Source organism: Schistocerca serialis, chromosome 5 (assembly GCF_023864345.2).
Source record: "Schistocerca serialis cubense isolate TAMUIC-IGC-003099 chromosome 5, iqSchSeri2.2, whole genome shotgun sequence".
NCBI lineage: Eukaryota > Metazoa > Arthropoda > Insecta > Orthoptera > Acrididae > Schistocerca > Schistocerca serialis.
In genome coordinates this window covers 785,210,814-785,235,380 of record NC_064642.1, presented here as the reverse complement: position 1 = coordinate 785,235,380, position 24,567 = coordinate 785,210,814, and the positions used below count along the sequence as shown (strand labels likewise).

The following is a 24,567-nucleotide window of genomic DNA, read 5'->3' as shown; positions in this document are numbered from 1 at the left end:
AGTAGCAACTTTCCTTTTCATAATATTGTTACGGTCCATCCTGGACTTTCCATTGTTTGAAACTTCCTCTTGTACTTTCACTAAGCTGTCCCTGGGCTCCATAATAGTAACAATAAGGCATTTGTCATCTACTACTGGAAAAAGACCACCTCCAGACTATTCCTTGTATTTCAGTTCTCTGTTACGCATTTTTTTTTTTTTTTTCTGCCTGTTTTATGTCATCCAACCACCTTCTATTAACACTCTGACAGAAGCTAGAGTGTAATTTTACTAGCTGAGACTGTGCTTTTTCATAGTTGTTTTCTAAGTTGTGTGTAGATACTACTGCATTAGGCTTTATGTCAATCCATCACATTTGAAAAAGGGGTCTTTTTTTTATATGATACTGCTAATAAATGTAGAATTACTTCAGTGATGATTTTTATTTTTTTAAGTGAAAATATGTTTTTTGACAACAATTTTTTGTCTCTTTCTTTTCCTAAATGGAGATAGAATTAGAAGTTGTTGGTACTAAAAATAGAACTTTGGAAATGTAGTTTTTCACTGAAAACTACTTAATTGTATTTGCCTTAGTATGAAAAAGTTGAATGAATTTTGGAAAATGAAGTCAAACATCACAGTCTTCACAATAATACCTGCTGTCTTTTCTTGCTACTTTCCCAAGTCTTGCCTTACTTTACTCTGCTCAAACCTTACATCTCCTCAGAGGCCATTTTGACATTTCTGTAGCAAGAACCAATTTAGGAAAACATTTTACACAGTCTCATTACATCTGAACTATTTTTAATTGAAGGTGATTCATCCTGACTGCCTTTGCTTATCAAGACTGCTGCCAATTAACTAATGAATGCATGAATATGTTTGCTGGGAGCCCTTGACTTTATATAAACTATGAATTTACAGTCATCATTGTCATGAAAACACGTAAAAATGCTTTCTTCCACCACAATACCGTCCTCTAAAAAGGGGCATAGCCCATTAGCTGGTCACTGCGCTTCACAGTTGCCTTTTTTTTTATTGCAAGGCAGGTTTCTTTTTCTGTATCATTCCTAATTTTGTTCTGACATTCATACTAGATGCACTTATTTTATGTTTTGTCATCAAAATTAATATATTCCAAGCGTCTTCCCATTACACAAACAGCAAATGTTCTTATCTGTGAAACAAAGCTTCATGTTTCTTCCAGCTTCTGGGCAGTCTATATCTTTAGCTAGCCTTTTTCTATTTTTCAGTACAGTACTGTAAACCCATCTTCATTTTTCATGATAGTAGAAACATCATAGAGTACCTTTATACAGACAGCAGACAAGACAAACAATGCAGTACATTTACAAGGCTGAGAAATGGCCAACATAGGTACTGTGTCATTCATTGGTCAATATAGTTACTACATGACTCATCTTTCTTGAGTATAATGTGCATTATGTAAGAGCTTCTTTGTATCGAGCTACAATCAAAAAATTATCCCAACTTTCACACATACAGTGACGTAATGAAATAAATAGCTCGTCACTACGCTCCAATTAAATGAGACAGTAAATTGATAATGATAAAATTGTCAGGCAAATTCTGTATTAATGAAATCGAAGATAGCTAGATAGCTCAGGACTCTATTATGTTGTAAATAAAGTTGCATCTTGTAATAGATATTCTCGGACTTCTTATTCTATTTTCTGGCTCAGCAGTCATCAAATGGTTCAAATGGCTCTGAGCACTATGGGACTTAACAGCTGAGGTCATCAGTCCCCTAGAACTTAGAACTACTTAAACCTATCTAACCTAAGGACATCACACACATCCATGCCCGAGGCAGGATTCGAACCTGCGACCGTAGCGGTCGCGCGGTTCCAGACTGAAGTGCCCAGAACCAATGTGCCACCACGGCCGGCCAGCAGTCATCATGGTGACATAGAATAATAACAGTTAAACATTCACAGTCAACATCTTCAAGCTGTGATGAGGATGATATTGCAACAGCTGTGGTAGAACACATCTGGCTGGTGATATTAAGGAATATGTTGTCGAGTGGAAGCTGGTGCCTCAGCCCTCTCTTATGATGAACAAGCAGGCAGGCAGCTCCAGACAAACAGAGATCCATATTTACAAGGCACATACACCTGACACACTCATGTATGCAGTCATACCCAGCCAGTCCAAATCGATAGCAACACATTGTCCTGGCAGGTAATGCCCTGTCATTTGAGAACAAGAAACTGTTGGCTGCATTCCAGCACACACCCTTCCATGTGTGACATAGTGAAATCAGAGGACTTTTTCAAGCATAGTGCATCAGGGCTGACCAGGCCCTTGTGCCACAAGGAAGCAGCACATTCTATGTTAATATTCTACTCTGGAAGTCTTTTGGCAGCCAAGAATAAGCTAAAAGTTTACAGGTCACACTTCTACACCATTGTAAAGAGTGGCCAAGCTAGGAGGGTGGAATTTGGGATAGGTGGAGGATTTAAGGGTACATAAGAAGTCATACATAACATTCAAGTTGGTTTATTCAGAGGAGCACATGCCCCCCCCCCCTCCCCCCTCTCCAATCCCCATAGAGGGAGTCATAATGGAACACTGAAATCTCTTGGAGGTCAACATTTGTGTGCAATGATGAGTTGACACCAGGATTCACTACAGGTAAACCTCTCATGATATTATTGGAGGAGCTGATTGGACACCTGTATAGCATCGCACCATCAGCATTGACCCCGCAGTGCCAGCACCTCCAGTATGGCACGTAGGGCCTCAATTCCCTGCCTTGGCTGGGTGGAAGGATTGAAAGGTATTGAGACTGATACAGGCTAGTTATTAATTATTAAACATTGGACACCATAAACCTATCTTTTAGTTGGTTTCTGTCAGTCTATCCATCCTTCTGTAAATAATTGAAGCTAGTATTTTGCCGTTACGATTTATTGTGTGGTAATATACAAGTAAGCATCTTCTTTCTTTGGTACTAGTATTATAACATTCTTCACAAGGTCTGTAGGTATTTTCCCTGTCTCATTTATCTTATATTGCAAATTAGGTGGTCGTGGCTGATCCTCCAATGCATCTTAATAATTCTGAGTGAATGGCATCTGGTCCAGGTGCTATGATTCAGCTTAGGTCTTTTAGTTCTCTGTAAAAACCTCTTGCAGTTATCATATCTCCCATCCCGTCTTCATCCATTTTCATTTTGCCTTCTTAGATCTTAAAGTTCCTGTTCTCTACCTAACTTTTCTATAAATTTCAGCCATTCCTCCTCTGGGATCTTAATATGCACATACGTATACACATATACACTCCATATACACTCCTGGAAATGGAAAAAAGAACACATTGACACCGGTGTGTCAGACCCACCATACTTGCTCCGGACACTGCGAGAGGGCTGTACAAGCAATGATCACAAGCACGGCACAGCGGACACACCAGGAACCGCGGTGTGGGCCGTCGAATGGCGCTAGCTGCGCAGCATTTGTGCACCGCCGCCGTCAGTGTCAGCCAGTTTGCCGTGGCATACGGAGCTCCATCGCAGTCTTTAACACTGGTAGCATGCCGCGACAGCGTGGACGTGAACCGTATGTGCAGTTGACGGACTTTGAGCGAGGGCGTATAGTGGGCATGCGGGAGGCCGGGTGGACGTACCGCCGAATTGCTCAACACGTGGGGCGTGAGGTCTCCACAGTACATCGATGTTGTCGCCAGTGGTCGGCGGAAGGTGCACGTGCCCGTCGACCTGGGACCGGACCGCAGCGACGCACGGATGCACGGCAAGACCGTAGGATCCTACGCAGTGCCGTAGGGGACCGCACCGCCACTTCCCAGCAAATTAGGGACACTGTTGCTCCTGGGATATCGGCGAGGACCATTCGCAACCTTCTCCATGAAGCTGGGCTACGGTCCCGCACACCGTTAGGCCGTCTTCCGCTCACGCCCCAACATCGTGCAGCCCGCCTCCAGTGGTGTCGCGACAGGCATGAATGGAGGGACGAATGGAGACGTGTCATCTTCAGCGATGAGAGTCGCTTCTGCCTTGGTGCCAATGATGGTCGTATGCGTGTTTGGCGCCGTGCAGGTGAGCGCCACAATCAGGACTGCATACGACCAAGGCACACAGGGCCTTCACCCGGCATCATGGTGTGGGGAGCGATCTCCTACACTGGCCGTACACCACTGGTGATCGTCGAGGGGACACTGAATAGTGCACGGTACATCCAAACCGTCATCGAACCCATCGTTCTACCATTCCTAGACCGGCAAGGGAACTTGCTGTTCCAACAGGACAATGCATGTCCGCATGTATTCCGTGCCACCCAACGTGCTCTAGAAGGTGTAAGTCAACTACCCTGGCCAGCAAGATATCCGGATCTGTCCCCCATTGCGCATGTTTGGGACTGGATGAAGCGTCGTCTCACGCGGTCTGCACGTCCAGCACGAACGCTGGTCCAACTGAGGCGCCAGGTGGAAATGGCATGGCAAGCCGTTCCACAGGACTACATCCAGCATCTCTACGATCGTCTCCATGGGAGAATAGCAGCCTGCATTGCTGCGAAAGGTGTATATACACTGTACTAGTGCCGACATTGTGCATGCTCTGTTGCCTGTGTCTATGTGCCTGTGGTTCTGTCAGTGTGATCATGTGATGTATCTGACCCCAGGAATGTGTCAATAAAGTTTCCCCTTCCTGGGACAATGAATTCACGGTGTTCTTATTTCAATTTCCAGGAGCGTATTTCTCTAATTTTACTGTATATCACACTTATTTTTCCCATGCTTATGGACCTCTTTACATCTTTGCACTCCTCTAGCCATTTCTACTTTCCATTTTGCAATTTCCATCAATATAATTTCTTAGATATTTGCATTCCCATTTGTACGCCTCATTTACTGCTCTTTTATATTTTCTTCTGTTGTCAAATTAATATCTCATGTGTTATCCAACGATTCCATTGATCCTTACCCTTTGCCTATTTGAGCGTATGTTGCCTTCATTATTGCATCTCTTAAAGCTTCCCATTTGGCTTCTATTGCATTCCTTTCCCTTGTTTCAGTTAGTCTTTGCCTAAACTTCTCTTTGAAACTGTCAACAGTCTTTTGTGATTTCCATTTACCCAGACCATATTCCCTACTTTTCTGCAACTTCTTCATTAACTTCTTCACTTTTAATCTTCAGTTCATAATAAATAATTTCCAAGAGGCCACATCTATTCCTGGAAATGTTATGTAGTTTAAAATCGGATTTCAAAATCCCATTCAGTGTGTCCAGCTCTTTTTCATCTATCCAACCCCCTTCCAAAGGTCTACCATGTGGTTTCCCCTATATTGGCCTTCCTTCAGTCCATGTTCTCCTACTATTTTTCCCCTCATTTTTCTATTATGGGATAAAAATCTCCCAGATCCTCCTCACAATTAAATTTTGGTTCAAATGGCTCAGATGGCTCTGAGCACTATGGGACTTAACTTCTGAGGTCATCAGTCACCTAGAACTTAGAACTAATTAAACCTAACTAACCTAAGGATATCACACACATCCATGCCCGAGGCAGGATTCGAACCTGCGACTGTAGCGGTCGCTCGGCTCCAGCCTGTAGCGCCTAGAACTGAACGGCCACTCTGGCTGGAAATAATTAAATTTTCATCTTCAACCACGTCTTTTAGGTAAATCACACTTTGGTTAATCTCTTCATCATCTGTGGGGATTTTAGGCTTTTATACTTGAACTAGTATTGTGGGTCATATATAGCTTGGGTACCTCTCACTATGATGATGATAGTAGCTTACCTACATTAAGTTACCTTGTTTATTATTAATCTACACATACATTTCAAACAATAGAAACTCCAGGTAGGATTATCAACAATGTCAGAAAAGATAGATTGCTACTTACCATAAAGAAGCCATGTCAAGTTGCAGACAGGCACAATTAAAACACATGTATTTCTTTCAGCCAAAGCCTTCATCAGTACTTGCTTATGGGCAAGTTGCACACACGACCACTAACTCCAGCATCCAGATGCTGGAGTTGGCGGTCATTTGTGCATAAGGTGTGCTTGCTTTTGGTGTGTGTGTGTGTTTTATACAATAATTAAATACACACATAAGAAAAGTTGCACACATGACCACTAACTCCAGCATCCAGATGCTGGAGTTGGCGGTCATGTGTGCATAAGGTGTGCTTGCTTTTGGTGTGTGTGTGTGTTTTATACAATAATTAAATACACACATAAGAAAAGAATCACAGTAAATAACTAGCGTATATAATATCAAAACATTTTCTTCATAACTTAGGTAAAACATATATTTTGATGATTAGTTTCTAAGAATTCTTCAGTTTTATAGAATTCATTGTTTTTTAGCCAGGTTTGCAATGTATTCTTATATTTATTTAGTGGTACTGTATGAGCTGAGAATGGTACCTTATTGAAAAATTTTATTCTTAAGTACTTATAGTTATTATGGACTACAGCAAGTCTTGTGGAAGGCAAGTCCAGCAGGTGACTGTTTCTTGTATTGTGTTCATGCACATCACATCTCATGTTCAATTTTTTCAGATTTTCTCTGGCATATATTAAACAGTTATATATGTACATGCTTGGCACTGTCATTACGCCAAGAGACTTAAAATAATTTCTTCAGGACTCTCTGGGTGCTAACCCTTCCATGCACCTGATTGCTTTCTTCTGCCATCTGAAAATACATTCAGCTCCTGGGGAGTTACCCCAAAGCAATATTCCATATTGCAGTTGGGAATGAAAAAAAGCATAGTATGAGTGGAGTAGCAATTGCTTGCTCACACTGTTTCTTAATTTATACAATAAGGAAAGTACTCATCCTAGTTTACTACATAGATAATTGGTCTGTCCTTCCCATGAGAGCTTGTGGTCTATGATTAGTCCAAGTAATTTCACTGTTTTGTTTTCATTTTTAGTTACTTTGAGATTAAATATTATTTCTTCTGTTTTTGTTTGATTTATCCACAGCTGGTTAGCCTGACACCAGTAAATAGCCATTTGCATCATTTCTCTATTTTTGTCCAGTACACTCTGTAAGTTCTCTCCTGTACTTATTAATGTCATACCTTCTTACACGATATGTGTGTGTGTCTTTACTGATGAGGGCTGTGGCTGAAATCAATGTGTGAGTATCTTTCAATCATGCCTGTCTGCAACTTGACATGTCTTCTTTACACCTACGTTTCCATTATTTGAGCTTGTGTTGGTGAAGCCTTACTCAGTTGACCACAGATCTTCTTCTTCCTGCTACCACACATCACTAATTCCAATTAAATCTAAGTTCAACCAGTCCAATCCTTGTTTCAAATTCTCTAACCTACTTATATAATTAGGGGGTCTAGGACTTTTTCTCCGGCTGAAGTTGTTTCTCCTGATAAAAAACATGTGTTAAAAAGTTAATTTTTATAACACCTTATAGCTAAATCCGAACTGACAATATTCATGACATTTGTATTACATTCATGCCTAGAGATAAAACAAAGAAATATCTATAGGGAAGGCATTGGTCCTTACACTTTCCTTTTTTCAGAGATTGTGAGTCGAGTGGCGGCTAGAGAGGTCCCACCATTTCGTCCAGATGTTGGTGAGCAGGATTGTCCATCAGAACTATTGGATCTGATGCATCAGTCATGGTCTGACAATCCAGATGACAGACCTACATTCCAGTCTATACGACAAGTAATCCGCTCAATTCGCAAGTGAGTACTGGATTAACAATTAATTTCACCATCGTCTGAATATGGATGGAATTTTTGTTGTTGAATACTATTTCTTTGCCTCATAATATATAGATCTTCAATTAATGTATTTACCATTCAGGATATACACCAAGGAGTTGCAGACTGCTTATTCAAAGACTCATGTGCCAGATTATTAGATATTTTGTGACTGAAATTGGACATCAATTCTAGTTGGATTTCAACCTTTGTACACTTTATTCTTCAGATTGACATCTCTCTAGTCACTGATTTTGTCATTAGTGATGCTTCATTTGTTGCATATCTCTTAAAGCCGATTTTTCGATACTGCATACCATCTCATCATAGAAAACTCACAAGGAAAAAGGTACAGGACTTCATAATCTACCATTACCCATAGTAACTGCTGGAGCTTAAAGTCATGTTAAACACAGCATCATAAAAGTTATTTAGCAGATTATACAATAGTTTTAATCCAAGACAAAAATTTCCAAATTGGTGATGATTTTGATTTGCAATTCATCAGAGTATGCTCTTCAACGAAGTATCACAATAGCCAGTTATCAGTATGTGTAAAAATTTTGAAAACACTTATAAGCAAATTGTCCATTGGTGAAGTATCTCACTAAATTTTTTACACTCATTGATACACAACACCTTCCCTCGTCCCCTGTACACATAAACACACATGCTCACCCTTAAAATTCTGAATCCTGCCACTAAATGAAATGTGTTGCAAAAGAAAGTAAAATCATGGAGGAGGAGCAGGAGGAGGAGGAGGAGATTAGTGTTAAATGCCCCGTCGTTGAAAAGGTCATTGAGAGATGAAGCACAAGGGAAGGATGGGGAAGGAAATCAGCCACACAGTTTCACAAGAACCATCCTGGCATTCCTGAAATGTTTTAGGGAAATCATGGGAAACCTAAACCAGGATTGCTGGATGCAGATTTGAACTATTGTCTTCCCGAATATGAGTCCAGTGCGCTAACAACTGTGCCACCCCACTTGGTAAGAAGTAAAATCATACCACAGCAAAAACTTAACACAATTACCAGATTAACTGTGAAAGAATACTAGCAGAAAAAAACTGAACATCTCCAAAGAGGCGGTGCACAGCATTACAAATGCATAAGAAACTCACACCATCAAGAAATAAAAAAAGATATAATTCTCAGTGCAACTCATGACAGAACTATAACCATTTATTTCAATTAAAAATTAAAAGTTGGAAATTAAGGAAACAACTGGTTAAATGCCAAGTATATTTCTGTACAGTTGAAAGAAATGGGCACTGAAGATGAGAATGAGACAGAGTTGAAGTATTCAATATACAGGTGTGAGGGTGAAAGGAGAAAAAATATGGGAGGATATATGTCACCCCAACATACTATGAACCTTACCATTCATGGAATGGCTTGCATGCCACATCATACAGATAAATGTCATGTGACTAGGGCCTCCCGTCAGGTAGACCGTTCACTGGGTGCAAGTCTTTTGATTTGACAGCACTTTGGCAACTTGTGCGTCGATGGGGATGAAATGATGATGATTAGGACAACACAACACCCAGTTCCTGAGTGGAGAAAATCTCTGATCCATTTGGGAATCGCACCCGGGCCCTTAGGATTGACATTCCGTCGCACTGACCACTCAGCTGCCGGGGATGGACATCAATAAAGATAGCCATACTGCAGGTGAAACCACAGCAGAGGGGTCTCTGTTGAGAGGCCTGACAAACATGTGGTTCCTGGACAGAGGCAACAACCTTTTCAGTAGTTGCAAGGGCAACAATCCAGAAGATTGTGGGATCTGACCTTATAATTCAACCAGAATGGCGTTGGCGTGCTGGTACTCGAACGGCAGAAAGCGAGGGAAAACTACTGCTATAATTTTTCCCAAGAACATGCAGATCTACTGCATAATTAAATGATGATGGCATCCTCGTGGGTAAAATATTCCAGAGATAAAATAGTCTCCCATTCGGATCTCCAGGCAAGGACTACTCATGAGGATATTGTCAAGAGGGAAAACCAAACTGGTGTTCTATGAATCAGAGCATGGAATGTTAGATCCCTTAATTGGACTTTTAGGTTAGAGATTTTGAAAAGGGGATCAGATGGGTTGAAGTTAAATATAGTGAGAACTAGTAAAAATCAGCAGCAGGAGGAACAGGGCTTCTGGTCAGGTGAATACAGGCCATAAATGAATGAAATAAAATAAATCAAATAGGGGTAGTGCAAGAGCAGGTTTAGTAATGAATAAGAAAACTGGAAGGTGGGTAAGTTACTATGAACAGCATAGTGAACACATTATTGTAGCCAAGACACAAAGCCAACACCCACCACAGTAGTACAAGTTTTTATGCCAACTAGCTCTGCAAGTGATGAAGAAATTGAAGAAATTCATGATGAGAGAAAATAAGTTATCCAGATAGTTAAGAGAGACAAAAATATAATTATGATGAGGAACTGGAATTCAGTGACAGGAAAAGGGAAAGAAGGAAAAGTTATAGGTGACTGTGTGGACCGGGGGAAATGATTGAAAGAGAAAGCTGCCTGGTAGACATTTCCACAGAGCATAATTTAATCATTGCTGATATTTGGCTTAAGAATCATGAAAGAAGGTTATATTTGTGTAAGAGACCTGGAGACACTATGTTTTCAGCTTGATTATATAATGGTAAGACAGACATTTCAAAACCAGCTTTTAAATTGTAAGACATTTCCAGTGACAGATGTGGACTCTGACCACAATTGATTGGTTATTAACCATAAATTAAAAGTGAAGGAAGTTGCAAAAAGGTACGAAATTAAGGATATGGGACCTGGATAAGTTGAAAGAATGAGTGGTTAATGAGAGCATTATGCAGCAGTTGGTCAGAACACAGGAAAGGTATACAGTAGAAGACTAATGGGTAGAGGTGAAATATTGAAGCCAACAGAAAACCAAATAGATAAAAAGACAAGACCTAGTAGAAATTGTTGGATAACACAAGAGATATTTAATTGATGAAAGGAGAAAATATAAAAATGCAGTACATGAAGTGAGTGAAAGGAAATACAAGTACCTAAAAAATTAGATTGAAAGGAAGTGCAAAATGGCTAATCAGGAAAGCCGGGAGGATAAGTTTAAGGATTTAGAAGCATACATCACCAGGGGAAAAAGATAAATACTGCCTAAAGGAAAATTTAAGAGACCTTTGGAGAAAAGGGAAGCAGTTCTGTGATTGTCACCAGCTCAAATGGAAAACCCATCCTAAGCAAAAAAGGGAAAGTTGAAAGGTGGAAGGAGTATGTAGAGGGTCTATACGACGGAAATGTACTTAAGGGCATGGGTGGGGGTGGGGTGGGTGGGGGGAGGAAGGGCAGTTACCAATGGCCCCACTGTGCCCAGCCTCACACCAAGTGGAGAACAAGGTGTGTGTCCTCAACCTTTTCAGCAGCAGCCCCCTGGATGGCTTCGGTCACAGGAGCCTCCATTCTGCAGGTCCTCAGACATATCTACATCTACATAGATACTCCGCAATCCACCATACAGCACACGGCAGAGAGTACCCTGTGCCACTACTTCCTTTCCTGTTCTGCTCGCAAATAGAGCAACAGAAAAATACTGTCTGTATGCATCTGTGTGAACCCTATTTCTCATACCGTATTTTTGTTTGCCTTATGCACAATGTATGTTAGCAGCAGTAGAATTGTTTGGCAATCAGCTTCAAATACTGGTTCACTAAATTTTCTCAATACGTTTCTTGAAAAAAAACATTGCTTACCTTCCAGGGATTCCTATTTGAGTTCCCAAAGCATCTCCATAACACATGTTGATTGACCCTACTGTTAACAAATCTGGTAGCTTCCCTTTGAATTGTTGCAATGTCTTCCTCCAAATTGACCTGGTACGGATCCCAAACACTCGAGTAGTACTTAAGAACAGGTCACACTAGCATCCTATATGAAGTCTCCTTTACAGGTGAACCACATTTCTCAAAATTCTCCCAATAAATAAAAGTTGACCATTCACCTATCCTACCATAGTTCTCACATGCTTGTTCCATCTGAAATCATTTTGCAATGTTACACCCAGAGATTTAAATGATGTGACTGTGTCAAGCAGGACACTAGTAATACTGTATCCTAACATTATGGGTTTGATCTTCCTACTCATCCACATCAACTTATGTTTTTCCACATTTTAGGACTAACTGCCATCATTACACAGAGTGGAAAGTTCATCTAACTCATCTCGAATCTTCCTACAGTCACTCAACTGTGACACCCTACCATACACCGCAGCATCATTTGCAAACAACCACAGCTTGCTGCCCTCCCTGTCCACTAATTCATTTATGTTTATAGAGAACAACAGTGGTCCTATCACTCTTCCCTGGGGTACTCCTGATGATACCACTTTCTCTGATGGACACTTGCCATTGAGGACAGCATACTGGGTTCTATTGTTTAAGAAGTCTACAAGCCGCTCACATAGCTGTGAACTTATTCTGTGAACTTGTACCGTCAATAGCAACCTGCAATGGGGCACTGCATCAAATGCTTTCTGGAAATCTAGAAGTACGGAATTGGCCTGTTGCTCTTCATCCAAAGTTAACAGTATATTGTGAGAAAAGGGCAAGCTGAGTTTTGCATTTCTAAAACCATACAGATTTGTGGACATGAGCTTCTCAGTCTCAAGAAAGTTTATTATATTCGAATTAAGAATATGTTCAAGGATTCTGCAGCAAACAGAAAATAAGGATATTGGTATAGCAACCTGCAATGGGGCACTGCATCAAATGCTTTCTGGAAATCTAGAAGTACGGAATTGGCCTGTTGCTCTTCATCCAAAGTTAACAGTATATTGTGAGAAAAGGGCAAGCTGAGTTTTGCATTTCTAAAACCATACAGATTTGTGGACATGAGCTTCTCAGTCTCAAGAAAGTTTATTATATTCGAATTAAGAATATGTTCAAGGATTCTGCAGCAAACAGAAAATAAGGATATTGGTATGTAATTTTGTGGGTCCATTCATTTACCATTCTTATATATTGGACTCACCTGCACTTTTTTCCAGTTGCTTGGGACTTTGGGCTGGGCAAAAGAATTATGTTAAATCCAAAGCTATTTACAGGGCCAAAGCTGTAGAGTACTCTTAGTAAAATCAAACTTCAATTCCATATCAACCTGATTTATTTGCTTTCAAACCCTTCAGCTATTTCTCTACACCATGAATGCTTGTTACTATGTAAACCATATGGGAGTTTATCTGTTGGTCAAATGATGATACTATTGTACTATTCACCTGTGTGAACATTATCTTGAATGTGAAACTTAAAACTTTGACCTCCATTTTGTTAATTTCAGCTACCACACCATACTGAACAACAAATGACTGAATAGAGAGCTTAGACCCAATTATCGATTTTATGTAAGACCAGGATTTTCTTGTGTTCTCTGCCAGATCTTTTGCTAAGGTGTGACAGTGGTAGTTGTATGCTTCATGCATAGATCTTTTTACAGATGCAAGAATCTCTAATAACCTTTGCTTGTCACCATTTGTACATTTCCTTATATATTGGACTCACCTGCACTTTTTTCCAGTTGCTTGGGACTTTGGGCTGGGCAAGAGAATTATGATAAATCCAAAGCTATTTACAGGGCCAAAGCTGTAGAGTACTCTTAGTAAAATCAAACTTCAATTCCATATCGACCTGATTTTTTTTGCTTTCAAACCCTTCAGCTATTTCTCTACACCATGAATGCTTGTTACTATGTAAATCATATGGGAGTTTATCCGTTGGTCAAATGATGATACTATTGTACTATTCACCTGTGTGAACATTATCTTGAATGTGAAACTTAAAACTTTGACCTCCATTTTGTTAATTTCAACTGCCACACCATACTGAACAACAAATGACTTAATAGAGAGCTTAGACCCGATTATCAATTTTATGTAAGACCAGAATTTTCTCGTGTTCTCTGCCAGATCTTTTGCTAATGTGTGACAGTGGTAGTTGTATGGTTCATGCATAGATCTTTTTACAGATGCAAGAATCTCTAATAACCTTTGCTTGTCACCATTTGTACATTCCCATTTGAACTAAGAGTGCAACAGCCTTTGCTTCCTCAGCATTCTCCAAATTTTGTTATTAAACCATGGTTGGTTGTTTCCATCTTTATCCACTTACTAGGCGTATAATTCTCCAAACCACAATTTACAATCTGCTTAAACTTTAAACTTCGTCCACAATTCCTCTACATTTATCTTACTGGAACTAAGTGATGCCAATTCTCATAAGACTGAAAGTGGCCCGGCCATCAGTGGCTGCACCAGGTGGGCAGTGGTGGGAATAGGGGTGAGATAGTTGACACTCGAGGTGACATCATAATGATGTCTGCACTCCAGGAAGGTAGCTGTCCCACTGCTGCACCTCTGAGGATGTTCCTGGCTGTGGTAACTTGATCTAAAGCATTGGTGTCCCCCAGGGTGGGGAAGCTAATGGCTAGGCTGGACCCTCCCCCTGTGGTTGCAATGGTCTGGCATTACTGACATTTGAATTACAGGGGGGAGGGGGGGGGGGAGAAGGTTGGGGGAATGAACCTGAGGATGAACTCTTGTTACATCACAGGAGGGGAAAATAGGGCATGGGGAGAAACAGACTGGGGGTGCAGTTGCTGAACCATAGTTGGTTCTAGTGTTGGGCAATGCTTCAGTCTCTGGTATGAAGCATAAATGCCCATAGCCCCATTGCTCAAACTGGTGGCTGGGAGCCACTGACCTTGTCGGCCAAACCCCCGGTCCCACATCCATGTGCCAGACCTAAACTGTGGAGGGAAATCAGCGGCTGGATGTGGGTGGCAGTAAATGTAGGAGAGAACTAGGTTGATATCCATGAGAGAGCTGTGATATGCTGTTGTCACCAAATGGAATCGCCCAATGTCAGGGCATCTTGTGCACACAACTTGGATGAACTTCATCTGCTGCCTGAATGAACCTCTCTGCTTCTCCATTTCATTGGGAATGGAAAGGATGTGAACAGATTGCTTCACTCCATTCCTAGAGCAGAAATTATCATATGCCTCTGCCTAATATCTGTGGCAGCTCCTTAATGGCAAAAATCTTCAACAATGTTGTCACTGTGTATTCTCCCAACATTGTATGGTAGTTAACAATATATGGGTGCATGGTAAAAGTGTCAGTGATGATGAGCGATGTGGATATTCAGGAATAGACATGCAAAATGGTAATGCACTCATTCGCAATGTTTGGTGCATTCTGACCAAAGTGAAAAGTCTGACATGAGACAGACAGCTGTTGTGCACATTTAGTGCATTAACAGAGGAGGTTATCTATGTTTCAGTCGATGCCTGTCCAATAATAATGAGACTGGGCTTTGAACTTCATCTTGTAAGTGCCTCAGTGCCCCTGCTGAAGCAGCTGTAAGATCTGTTGTCATAAGGCAGGTGGGATGCTACATAGTGTGGTCTGCTGTTAAAAGGATCTCACCATCAACTAGAAGCAAATGGTGATGCAGCCTATAGTAATGCTGAAGAGGAGTAGATTGTTGCCTGTCCAATCACTCTGGCCACCCTCTTAAGATGAAATTGTGGTCCTCTTCAAGAACAGCATCTGTGTCTGTTGTGATGCGGATGCAGGATCCTGTAATGGGAAAATTGTCCACTGCTTGTTGCAACTTGTCATCCAGGCAGAAGCAAAGAATTTTCTGATCGAACATGCAGTCCAGCGCCATTGGTAGGCAGAAAGAGCATCTGCATTTGCGTGCTGTGATGTGCCTTTGAAGTGGATTTCATTGAGAGGAGCAATGCCCCGTGCTGGACACAATGAGCAGTACAATCTAGGACATGAACTGTTGGATTGAACAATTAGATCAACAGCTTGTGGTCCATTACAAGGCAGAACTTGGTGCTATTCCTGTGCTTCCTTTTCAATTTGGTAGTATTTCATATTTTTTTGAGTGAGTGAGCAAGTGAGGAGAGTCCCCATCGCTTGGTCCAGTGCATCCGTCACACCACTATTTGTTTCATGGATTGGAATATTGAAACAAAGGGCTGAGAGTAAAACTTTCTTGAGCTCCTGGAAAGCTGTTTTACATGTGGCCAACCACATGAAAACCATTCCCTTCTTACAGAACTGGTGTAACAGATGAGCTATCTGAGCAGCTGCTCATGAATTTTCTGTAATAGTTAATTTTACCCAGTAAGGTCTGAAGCGCTTGACGTTCACTGGACAAGGAATTGAAGCAATCGCTTTGATGTGTTTTTGCGTTTGTTATATATTTTTGTGAGAAAGGATGTGGGCTAAATACTCCAATGAAGGCTGAAAAATTTCACATTTGCTGAGATTGTGCTTTAATCCTGCCTCCTGCCAAATAAAAAAGAGTAACTTTAGGTTTTGCTAATTCCAGCTCAATGGATATTTCGTGTGACAGCACTGTGATCCAAATAGTTCCGTGTGTGTTGTGAAGCTGCTGTTCAGGAACCTCTGTAAAATTGCCAGAGTACAGGAGACCCCGAAAGCCAACCATTTATATTTGTACAAACCATATGATGCATTAATCACTAATATCTTTTTTGAATATTTTCTAATGCAAGCTGTAAGTATGTATCAGCGAGGTCTATATTGGAGAAGTAGTGCCAATCTATCCAAGTCGGCTTGAGCATTCACTATGACTTTGAAGTCCCTGCACAATCTGAGTTAGGCCGATTGTTCCTTTTTGACAACTAGGCAAGAAGCCCACACTTGATATAGTCCTGTGATGTGATATGGGAACAGATGCACAACTAAAAATGTGAGGTGACCCTGTCTTGGACATTTAGCACAATCTGCCCAGTAGAATGGATGGTTGTCTCTCACATGCTTCCAGAAACAGTCTGCACAGGACTGGTAAGGCTAGCACAACATGGGGTGGCTTGAGACCTCAGCTTCTGTGTAGAGGGATGCATGCACTGTTGTTTGTATACTGCCACGATGTCGCCACTGTCTGCTGAATCCTCCATGTGTTTGGGCTCACGGATTACTGTGGCAATGTCTGCCAAGAAATTTAAGTGGTGGCCTGTGGCTTGTGTGACTTAGTAGGACTGTGCTAAATGCAACACTTCATCTAACAAAGGGTCATCAAACAGTAAAACTTATAACTGGAACTCTTTATTGGCTGCTATATGGACAATCATGTCTCTGATCATGTCTTCCGCATAAAATTCTTTGGTGGTATAGCTTGCAACGGGAACTTAGCCCTTGGAATTCCATTGCCCACACTTGATAGGATTGAATCAGTTGCTTGTGACACTGGTAAAACTAGAGACAAGCAAAAATCATATGACAATGTTTTTGATAGTGAGGACCAACAGAGAACAAATTTTGTTGATAGTCAGTTTATCTGGTTGTGTCAAAGGGGCTAGCTTGCTCAACAACTAATAATTTTATGGTGGAATCCACGATAAGAAAAGGAACTTAGCAGCATCATCATCATTTACCTAAAATACAGTCGCACTCTTTGTTTGTATGAGCCCCAGTCTTCTGATTTTTCCTTGTATGGCAGGAATGACAAAGGATTTACCATCAGCTGCTACAGTACTCTGGCCAGGAGGTCCTCCATACATTTTTGACTTTACTTTTGATGACCTATCAGCTGTTGCATAACAGTAGCAAAAGATGGTTTAGCGGTGGTAACTGGAAAATAGGAAACACTAGTGGTCATGCAGTAAATACTGTCTGTAGGTCATGGCAAAGGTCACTGTCATAAAGTGTCAGTCAAGTGCCAAAATTCACATGCAAGTTTTCATAGTTCAAGCAATGGAACACATGCAATTTCAGCCTACAGTCACCAGTTGTGTTGTAGCACACGACACATACGAACACTGGTTTTTGTAATGGTTTTATTAGTAGACTACAACACATGATAGCACAGTGCACAATCAAGAAGCTGCTTGGAGGCAATGCTAGGCCAGCAGCATGACATTGTCCAAATCTAGAGGGCTGCATAATGAGTAATAGTTCACAGCGTGGCATAGACTGAAGCTGGGAAGTTCATGTCAGCCTAGATATAGACAAATGTATGAGATCCCATGGTCTAGGGGTAACGTCTTTGATTCATAATCAATATGCCTTTGGTCTTGGGTTCGAATCCCGCCACTGTTCAAATTTTGAGTAATTGTCAGCATTGGTGGCCGAAGGCACCCAGCATAAGAAGTCACCCTCATTCTGTCAGTGGCCTTGTCAAAGAAGGTGGAGGAGCAGACGAGCAGACAGAGGTTCAGGGCACTCTCTTGTCCTAGGGGTGTGAAACTGCCCCTAAAGGTGGAAGAATCAGCAATGATCAACAGCATGAGGATGCAGAAGGGAATGGAAATCATTGCATTAAAGATACGTAATGTCTATCCACAGGACATGTGGCCTGTAATTGAAGAAGTGTCATGATGATCTCTCATTTGGCAAAAGATTCCGGAATAGTATCCCATTCAGCTCTCTGGGAGGGGACTGCCAAGGGGGAGATTAACATGAAAAAACATTGAATAATTAACGGAAAGGTAACATGCTATGGACTGGGCCATGGAATGTCAGAAGCTTGAACATGGTAGGGAAACTAGAAAATCTGAAAAGGGAAATGCAAAGGCTCAATCTAGATACAGTAGGGGACCAGTGAAGTGAAGTGGAAAGAAGACAAGGATTTCTGGTCAGATGTGTATAGGGTAATATCAACAGCAGCAGAAAATAGTGTGGCAGGAGTAGCATTCATTATGAATAGGAAGGTAGGGGAGAGAGTGTGTTACTGTGCACAGTTCAGTGACAGGATTGTTCATATCAGAATTGACAGCAAATCAACACCAACAACAACAGCTCAGTTGTACATGCCGACATCAAGCTGAAAATGAAGAGACAGAGAAAGTGTAGGAGGATACTGAAAGGGTTATACAGTATGTAAAGGGGGAGGAAAATCTAATAGTCGTAGGGGACTGAACTGCAGTTGTAGGGGAAAGAGTAGAAGAAAAGGTTACAGGAGAATATGGGTTTGGAACAAGGAATGAGATGCAACAAGTTTCAGCTAGTAATAGTGAGTACCCTGTTCAAGAATCACAAGAGGAAGAGGTATATTTAGAAAAAGGCAGGTGATACAGGAAGATTTCAGCTAGATTACATCATGGTCAGACAGAGATTCTGAAATCAGATACTGGATTGTAAGGTGTACCCAGGAGCACATATAGACTCTGATTACAATATAGTAGTGATGAAGAGTAGGCTGAATTTTAAGACATTAGTCAGGAAGAATCAATACACAAAGAAGTGGGATACGGAAGTACTAAGGAATGACGAGATATGCTTGAAGTTCTCTAAGACTATAGAAGCAGCAATAAGGAATAGCTCAGTAGGCAGTAGGCAGTACAGTTGAAGAGGAATGGACATCACTATAATGGCCCATCACAGAAGGAAAACATAGGTACAAAGAAGGGAACTATGAAGGAACTATGGGTAACAGAAGAAATACTTCAATTGATTGATGAAAGGAGGAAGTACAAAAATGTTCTGGGAAACTCAGAAATACAGAAATACAAGTCACTGAGGAATGAAATAAATAGGAAGTGCAGGGAAGCTAAGATGAAATGGCTGCAGGAAAATGTGAAGACATTGAAAAAGACATGATTGTCAGAAGGACAGACTCAGCATACAAGAAAGTCAAAACAACCTTCAGTGACATTAAAAGCAAGGGCGGTAATATTAAGAGCGCAATGGGAATTCCACTGTATATGCAGAGGAGAGAGCAGATAGGTGGAAAGAATACATTGAAAGCCTCTATGAGTAGGAAGATTTGTCTGATGTGATAGAAGAAGGAACAGGAGTCTATTCAGAAGTGATAGGGGATCCAGTATCAGAACCAGAATGTAAAAGAGCTTTGGAGCATATAAGGTCAAATAACTCAGAATGGATAGATAACATTCCATCAGAATTTCTGAAATCATTGGGACAAGTGACAACAAAACAACTATTCATATAGGAGTGTAAAATGTATGAATCTGGCGACATACCAACTGACTTTCAGAAAAGCATCAACCACACAATTCCGAAGATGGCAAGAGCTGACAAATGCAAGAATTATCGCACAATTAGCTTAACAGCTCACACATCCAAGTTGCTTACAAGAATAATATACACAAGAATGGAAAAGAAAATTAAGGATGCACTAGATGTCGATTAGTTGGTTTTTAGCAAAAGTAAAGACATGAGGGAGGCAATTCTGATGTAGTTAATAATGGGAACAAGACTAAAGGAAAATCAAGAAATGTTCATAGCATTTGTCAACCTGGAAAAAGCATTTGACAATGTAAAATTGTGCAAGATGTTCAAAATTCTGAAAAAAAGTTGGGGTAAGCTATAGGTAGAGATGGGTCACATACGATGCATAGAAGGAATAGAGGGAATAATAAGAGTGGACAACCAAGAATGAAGTGCTCATATTAAACCCTACTGTTCAAAATTATTTTTACTCTATTTCCATGTCAAGTTCTGTAGGACCAAATTGAGGAGCAAATCTCCAAGGTCATGGAATGTGTCAGTACCTGAAATTACAACATAAAAGTAATAAGAGATAAAAACAAAATGTTTATGAACCTGAAAAAGTCAGTCCATAAGTTTAATTAAACACAAGAAGCAATACAATAAGAATCATCTTAATTTTTCAAGGAAATCCTCAATAAAATAGAAGGAGTGACCCATAAGGAAACTCTTCAGTTTCTATTTGAAAGCACTTGTATTACTGCTAAGATTTTTGAATTCGAGTGGTAGCTTACTGAAAATGGATGCAGCAGTATACTGCATACCTTTCTGTGTAAGAGTTAAGGAAGTCCGATCCAAATACCAGTTTGATTTCTGCAGAGTATTAATTGTGTGTAAGCTGCTTATTCTTGGGAATAAGCTAATATTGTTAACAAGAAATGACAGCAAGGAATATATATATTGAGAGGTGGCCAATGTCAAAATACCCAGACTCATGAACAGGGGTCATGAACTGCACTATTTGAAACTGAGCCATTGTTGCACACATCATCATTTACTACCAAGCTAGTGTCATCAGCAAACAAATATTTTAAAGTTATGTGTAATACTAGAGGGCATATCATTCATATAAATAAGGAACAGGAGTGGCCCCGACACTGATCCCTGGGGCACCCCCTATGACCGTACCCCACTCAGACCCTACATCACAGCCATTCTCAACATTGTGAATAATGACCTTTTGCTGTCTGTTGCTAAATAACATGTGAACCAGTTGTGAGTTGCTCCCTGTATTCCATAAAGGTCTAACTTCTGGAGCAATATCTTATGATCAACACAATCATGTCCCTTATTTAAACCAAAAAATGTGCCTCGCATTCAAAACCTTTTGTTTTACCCACCCAGTACCTCATAGAGAAAAGAGAATATAGCATTTTCAGTTGTTGAACGACTTCCAAAGGCGAAGCAAATCGTGTGATATATAATGATGAATTATCCTTACATATACAGCCTTTTCGATAACTTTAGCAAACACTGATGGAATAGAAATAGGTCTAAAGTTACCTACATTATCACTTTCTTCCTTTTTATAAAGCGGCTTTACTACTGAGTACTTTAATCGCTCAGGAAACTGACCATTCCTAAAGGAAAAATAACAAATATGGCTAAATGCAGGGCTAACATGTGCAGCACAGTACTTCAATGTTCTGCTAGGCACTCCATCATAACCATGAGAGTCATTAGTCTTCAGTGATTTAATTATTGACTCAATCTCCCCCTTGCCTGTATCAGAGAGGAGTGTTTCAGATGTCAATCTCGGAAAGGCAAGAAAGTTGTATGATTCCCTGTAGAAACTAAATTTTTATTTAATTCACCAGCAATGCTCAGAAAATGATGGTTAAATACTGTACATATATCTGATTTATCAGTAACAGAAATATTTTTACTGTGAACTGACTTTATATCATCGACCTTGTGCTGCAGACCAGACACTTCCTTCACAACTGACCATACGGTTTTAATTTTATGCTGTGAATTAGCTATTCTGTTTGCATACTCTTTGCCTTCCTAATAACATTTTTAAGCACCTTTCAATACTGTTTGTAATTAGCTACTGTAGCTTGATTGACTATTTCTAACATTCCATTATGGCGGCTGCAGTGTAACACGTGTTAAGTTCAGCTCGCGAAATTTAGTAGAATTCGAAGGTGTTCTCGCAGGTGGTGTTGTCTAGTACCAGTGGAAATTGTGTAAACAACAGTGTTCTGTGCAGTAGTGCTATTTTTTTTTTTCTGTGTTCCGCCAATATCTTCGAGAAAATGGTAAACAGAAGAGTCAACAGCAGCGCGTCCAGCAGCAGGGAAGCAGCAGGTGCGGCGGGCTGGCTCTTGGCGGAAGGTATGGCCGTGGCTCCCGGTATAGTGCAGCTGGTCCGCTCTGAGGTAAACGCTGCGCTTCGCGATAAAAACGATCTCGATCTGATAGCTGGCACTATATCAGATACTGTAACGGCAGCAGTATTGGCCAAAATGCGTGAAACTGTTGAGGCCAATACTGCTGAAATTACAGCACTAAAAAGTCTGTGTCTGAATACGCGAGTTGGAAGTGAAACTATCTGCTGCAACAGACGAGCTAGAACAGTACCAAAGGCGAAGTAGTCTATGACTGACTGTTTCAAGTAGCAGAAAATAAGGAAGAAGACACAGACAACCTGCTTATATAGGTTGCGTGTGAAAAATTAGGCGTTGAAGTGACCAAGGCAGACATTGACAGGAGTCATCGGGTGGGGCGAAAACTACCAGGTGCTATCAAACCTCATCTAATAATAATTAAATTTGTCTTGTACCGAAAAAGGGCAGAGAAGAAGTTAGCAAGGACAGAGCTTACAATAAGGGAAGATCTGACACACGAACGGCTAAAGATTTTAAACAGTGCCATGTCCCAAATCGGTCTTCAGAATGTGTGGACTCAGGATGGCAGAGTAATCATTAAGACAGCAGCTGGAAAGAAGACAGTCACAAACATGACAGAACTGAATAGTATTAAGTAAAGCTACTCGAGCCAAAAGTGCAAATTTAACACCATTTGCAAATTGTAACAGCCCTATACTCAAATATAGTCTTGTAATTGTATTAACTTTTTAATTATACCCATATTTGTACCTTCAACTAATTGTTTTTGTAACTGTATTAACTTTTTACTATTTTTTTTTTTTTAATTTTTTTTTAGCTCTAACCATTACTTAATTTTAGTTACTGCTAATCCTTTTTTCATTTCCTCAGTTTATTCTCTTCCATTCTGTAATAGCTCTATTGCAATTATTAGTCTCTCCTTTAGTTCATTAACCACCCATCTCTTTGGTTTAAATTGTTCATAACAAAAATCACTATCAGTATCACTTTAGCAAATTTCAATCTAATTGTAGCTTCCTACCATAATCACTACCAGTATCACTTAAGTAAATTTCAATTTAATTCTAGCTTCCTATGATAATCTATTAATTATTAAGCTTACTTCTCTCTGCTGGCAGCATTGGCCTCTTAAATGACTCCCCTTTCCCTTATTTCGACCTTAAGCTGTTTCAAATACGCTAATTACATTTCTCCTCTTACGACATAGGATACACAGTGACACACAGCCATCACTATTTTGGTCATATTCTCCTTGCACCGAATATCACCAATCCATTTTCTATACTCCTGCAACCTCAGGAAATCTCTTGCAGTCGCCTTTCTTTCGGCACTCGCGGAGTCACAAACAAGGCGCGCGAAATCTTGGACACCCCTGCGTTATGTCACTTGGCGGAAGCACCGGCCAGTGCCCCTCGCGGCAGGTAGTGCCTAACAAAGGGACAAACCAGTCTGCCATCCTACTCCAGGCTGCTCAGCGGAACGTGTCAGAGCGTTTAGCAGCTCACTGTAACATCCAGTCTTTACCTGCACATTACAAAGAACTTAGCCTCCTCTTCAACCAACTAAACTACCACGTAAGCCGCTTATCTGAAACGTGGTTGAAACCACACATATCCTCTGCATCTATTCATCTCCCAGGGTACACATTTCTTAGGGCAGACAGATCAAAAAAGCAAGGTGGCGTGGTCGGCGCGTATATACGAACAGATCTCAAAGCGAAAGTCTTATGTACGTCAAACCCTGCTGGAGAAAAAGAGGCTGAATTCATGTTCATTGAAATAAATATACAAAGTCCGAAGTTCTTGACTGGCGTCGTGTACAAGCCACCAAAAATAAGCTCAAGGAGTTCCTTCCAGTCGGAATTACATTCACTTCAGTGTCAATACGAACATGTCATCGTAATGGGTGACTTGAACATAGACCTGCTAAGAGACACTCCCTCCGCAATAAACTTAAGAAGACTGTTTGGTTGCAATAGCATGAACATTCTTCCATTACAACCTACACGCCATACGGTGCACAGTCATACTCTTGTAGACGTAATCGCAACGAAACAGACTGATAAAGTAAGAGATGTTGGTCAAACATCGGCCCCTGGCCTCTCAGCACATGATGTAGTATTCCTGGCCTACTCTGTGCAGCCCCCCAAGGATCAAATCGCGTTACATTACTTGTAGGAACATGAAACGTATTGACCTTGACGCTCTAACAGCCGATTGCTCAGAAATCTTATGGCATCAAATAATCAGAGAACCTACAATCGATGTCAAAATTAATGAACTTGGTGATAAACTCACTGCCCTCTGTGACAAACATGCACCTGTACGCACAATCCGCATAAGAAAATCTCCTGTTCCACGGCTGACAGCTGATTTACATCAAATGATGAATGATAGGGATGCTGCCCACAGGCGTTTCAAGGCAGATCCGAAACCCGAGCGTTTCGAAGAATATAGA

At 40.7% G+C, this 24,567-nt stretch overlaps 1 protein-coding gene across 1 annotated transcript in view; it reads left to right on the top strand.

The window, feature by feature from the left end:
* The window catches only part of LOC126482223 (atrial natriuretic peptide receptor 1), a 1,286,869-nt gene that overhangs the window by 1,066,776 nt on the left and 195,526 nt on the right, over nucleotides 1-24,567 (top strand). The window contains exon 17 of the mRNA XM_050106202.1: nucleotides 7,528-7,696. Within this exon, the coding sequence (XP_049962159.1) occupies nucleotides 7,528-7,696 (169 nt within the window). The remainder of the gene's footprint in view (nucleotides 1-7,527; nucleotides 7,697-24,567) is intronic.